The 4,199-nt window shown below is 41.7% G+C and overlaps 1 protein-coding gene across 1 annotated transcript; it reads left to right on the top strand.

Annotated features, from left to right (window-relative positions):
* Positions 1–1,193: 1,193 nt before the first annotated feature.
* On the top strand, positions 1,194–2,185 carry LOC132024959 (olfactory receptor 1L4). Its single transcript, XM_059412151.1, has one exon. The coding sequence runs from the start codon at positions 1,253–1,255 to the stop codon at positions 2,183–2,185; it is 933 nt and encodes a 310-aa protein (XP_059268134.1). The 5' UTR covers positions 1,194–1,252.
* The last annotated feature ends 2,014 nt before the right edge of the window (positions 2,186–4,199 follow it).

The raw sequence follows: 4,199 nt of genomic DNA, 5'->3' as shown, positions 1-4,199 counted from the left end.
TGGATGGAACTTGTGGCCATAATGCTAGACAGACAAAGACAGCTACTATATAATATCACTTATATGTGCAATCTCAGAGTTGGCCCTTTTAAAATGAATCTTCCCTCCAGGTTCTCTGCTCAGCAGGGAGCCTGCTTCCCCCTCTCTCTCTGCCTGCCTCTCTGCCTACTTGTGATCTCTCTCTCTGGCAAATAAATAAACAAAATATTCAAAATAACTCCTGTATATAAAGTCATCCCCTGGATGAAGAATTTTTTTTAAATTCTCTAAAAAAACTCTCTAAAGAATTGCTCAAGAAACAACCTAAAGATTATGACCCTTGCTGAAATTTTTAAATAGATGTGTTTTTAAAGCACCATATTCTCAAATTTATATAAACTTTGTGCTAAATTTCTTCCTTTTTCCTGTTCTTCAAATGTCCTTTGCCATTTACATATATATCAGCTCACCATGTTGCACACATTAAATATATACAATTTGGTCAATTATACCTCAATGAGTCTGGAGAAAAATGCTATTTTAACTTTCTAGTTACACTGAAGGTTCAGTTAAAGAAAGTGTCTCTTATATTAGACTGGGAGAAAACAATGAGATGCTTTTTACTCCATTGTCAGTGTTATCACTACAACAGCCACCAGAATATTGTTCTTACCATGTTTATTTAATTTACAAATAGCAGTGTTCAATACATTTTGACTCATAAAAAAAAAGAATATTTAGAAAGATAACTGAGAGTGAATTGGGGGAAATCAGAGAGGGAGATGAAGCATAAGAGACTGTGGACTCTGAGAAACAAACTGAGGGTTTTGGAAGGGAGGGGGCTGGAGGGATAGGTGAACTTGGTGGTGGATATTAAGTAGGGCAATGTATTGCAAGGAGTTCTGGGTGTGGTGCATAAACAATGAATCTTGGAACACTGAAAAAAATAAAATTAAATTAAGATGTTGAAAAGAAAAGAGAATTAAGGAAACTCAGACAAATTAGGCTAAAAGAATTTTTAAAAATTACCTAAGGACACTTGGGAAAACCTTAGTTTCTCATAGAAAAAGCAGCTTGGAATTTTCTTATTTTTCTCTTAATGAATTTTACTCTCTCTTTTTCTAGAATGTCTTGAAGTAAATACTCTTTAAAATCAGAACAATTGTCAATGGGCATTTTTACAACTAGTGATTAGGGAGGAAGATGACTTGATGAAATCACCTATCACGTCTCTCCAACTGCTTCTCCACACCCTGTCCACGAAGGCACAGACATGGAGACAAAGAACTACAGCAGCGACTCAGGCTTTATCCTCCTGGGCATCTCTTCCAACCCTCAGCTACAGAAACCACTCTTTGCCATCTTCTTCATCATGTACCTCGTCACTGTCATGGGCAATTTACTCATCATCCTGGTTATCCACTCTGACTCCCGACTCCATACCCCTATGTACTTTTTCCTCAGCAACCTGTCCTTCACAGATATCTGCTTTACAACAGTTATTGTGCCCAAAATGTTGGCAAATTTACTATCAGAGACCAAGGCTATTTCCTTCATAGGTTGCCTGGTCCAGATGTATTTTTTCATGGCCTTTGCAAATACTGACAGTTACCTATTGGCCTCTATGGCCATAGACCGGCTGGTAGCCATCTGCAACCCCTTCCATTATGATGTGGTCATGAACCCACGGCGTTGCCACCTCATGCTGCTGGCTTCTTGCACCATCTCCCACCTGCACTCCCTGCTCCGGGTGCTACTCATGTCCCGCCTGTCCTTCTGTGCCTCCCATGTCATCAAGCACTTCTTTTGTGATACCCAGCCTGTGCTAAAGCTATCCTGCTCTGACACATCCTCCAGCCAGATAGTGGTCATGACTGAGACCCTGGCTGTCATCGCGACCCCCTTCCTGTGCATCCTCTTCTCCTACCTGCGAATCATCATCACTGTGCTCAGAATTCCCTCTGCGGCTGGCAAGTGGAAGGCCTTCTCCACCTGTGGCTCCCACCTCACTGTCGTGGCCTTGTTCTATGGGAGTGTCATTTACGTCTACTTTAGGCCCCTGTCCATGTACTCAGTGGTGAAGGACCGGGTAGCCACAGTCATGTACACAGTAGTGACACCCATGCTGAACCCCTTTATCTATAGCCTGAGGAACAAAGATATGAAGAGGGGTTTGAGGAAATTAAGGGACAGAATTCACTTGTAAAAAGGACAAATAGATGGAACATGTTAATTGCGAGATGACCTAAGAGATAATCACACAAATATCTTTCCCTCCTACTCATGTTTCCCATGGGACCCAAACAGGTCATAGCAGGTAGTGTTGAAAAACAGTAAGAACCCTGACCTAGAAGTTAGGGCACTTTTTTCTATCAATGACCTTGACCAGTTACATGTGCAATCCCAGACCAAGTACTGCTAGGAATCCACATTTCAGGAACGCTGTTTCTGTCATGTATATAAATAAAGCTATTTTGAAGTGGAACAAAGCTATCTCCAAATACCTCTTCTATGGGCTAGATTTTGGCTAGTACTCAAGAAAGTACAAAGCCCTGTTGGTTTTGAGAAAAAGCTACATGAATTTGGTAGAGAATTGGGAAAGACCTTGTTGGAATAATGACCTAAGATTGTCCTTAGGGATAGATTGATTTTGACAGACAAAAGTTCAATACAACAGGAAATGGGCAGAGTATTCCAAACAGTGGGACCTACACAAAGAGGAAGAAGGAATAAACATTGGGAAGTGTTTGAGGGACAGTGGGAAGGCCTGGGAGGCTTGTTCAGTTTGAGAATAGAGAGCATAAGGCTGGAAAGATGGAGAATCTTCAAAGCAGATGTAATGTCCCCACGCCCCCCGCCAACACCAAATTGTGAATTCTCAGCACTTGAGTCCTTTCCCCTTCCCTCTTAATTCTGTCTTTGTCCACATGGGCATGTGCCTCACTGAAATGCCCTTTTGAGCCTAGGAAAAAGGAATGTGTGACAGTCAGGATAAGCTAGGTTGTATTGAGGAAACAAACAACATCAAAATCGTTGGACCTGAAACCAAAGATTTATCATATTGACACTGTATGTTCATCATTGAAAAGCATAGAGTGCAGCTCATTTTAAACACTCAGAGACCAAAGCTGATGGAGCAGACACATTGAAAACATTAATCATCACTCTCTCAGAAGCTGTGGAAACCTCTTGAAGATTTTGCACTAACATCTAAACACTGTAGTCTAGATATGACTCCTACCACTTGGAACCACAACTGATTGTCAACAAATGATCTCCCTGAAGTTCACACTAAAGGGAATTCTAAATAATGAGAGACAATGAGGGGGGCCTGGGTGGCTCAGTTGGTTAAGCACCTGCCTTCAGCTCAGGTCATGATCTGAGAGTCCCAGGATGGAGTCCCACACTGGGCTCCATGCTCAGCGGGCAGTCTGTTTCTCCCTTTCCTTCTGCCTGCATGTGCTCTTACATGATCTCTCTCTCAAATAAATAAAATACTTTTCTAAAAAAAGAGACCATGAAATAGGTGTGGTGAAAGTGTTACAGATCTGTCCCCCAGGTTAGTCCTAAGTGTCTCAATGACAGCTGGAGGACTGTCTCTGCCAGAATCAGAAGCACTTCCATAAACTATCTCACCACCCTTCTGAAAGTGAGCTGATGAGCAGATAGTATCGAAGGACTTTAACTCAACACACAAAACAGATAGTCATATCAAAAAATGGGCAGAAGATATGAACAGACACTTCTCCAATCAAGACATACAAATGGCTATCAGACACATGAAAAAATGTTCATCATCACTAGCCATCAGGGAGATTCAAATTAAAACTACATTGAGATACCACCTTACACCAGTTAGAATGGCCAAAATTAGCAAAAGAGGAAACAACATGTGTTGGAGAGGATGTGGAGAAAAGGGTACCCTCTTACACTGTTGGTGGGAATGCAAGTTGGTGCAACCACTTTGGAGAACAGTGTGGAGATTCCTCAGGAAATTAAAAATAGAGCTTCCCTATAACCCTGCCATTGCACTCCTGGGTATTTACCCCAAAGATACAGATGTCGTGAAAAGAAGGGCCATCTGTACCCCAATGTTTATAGCAGCAATGGCCACGGTCGCCAAACTGTGGAAAGAACCAAGATGCCCTTCAATGGACGAATGGATAAGGAAGATGTGGTCCATATACACTATGGAGTATTATGCCTCCATCAGAAAGGAT

The sequence above is a fragment of the Mustela nigripes genome, chromosome 9 (genome assembly GCF_022355385.1).
Source record: "Mustela nigripes isolate SB6536 chromosome 9, MUSNIG.SB6536, whole genome shotgun sequence".
In the NCBI taxonomy this organism is placed as follows: domain Eukaryota; kingdom Metazoa; phylum Chordata; class Mammalia; order Carnivora; family Mustelidae; genus Mustela; species Mustela nigripes.
The sequence above is the reverse complement of the archived record's forward strand: the minus strand, read 5'-3'. Positions and strand labels throughout refer to the sequence as shown.

Coding starts and splice junctions, on each gene's coding strand:
- LOC132024959 (XM_059412151.1), top strand. CDS start 1,253: ATGGAGACAAAGAACTACAGCAGCGACTCAGGCTTTATCCTCCTGGGC.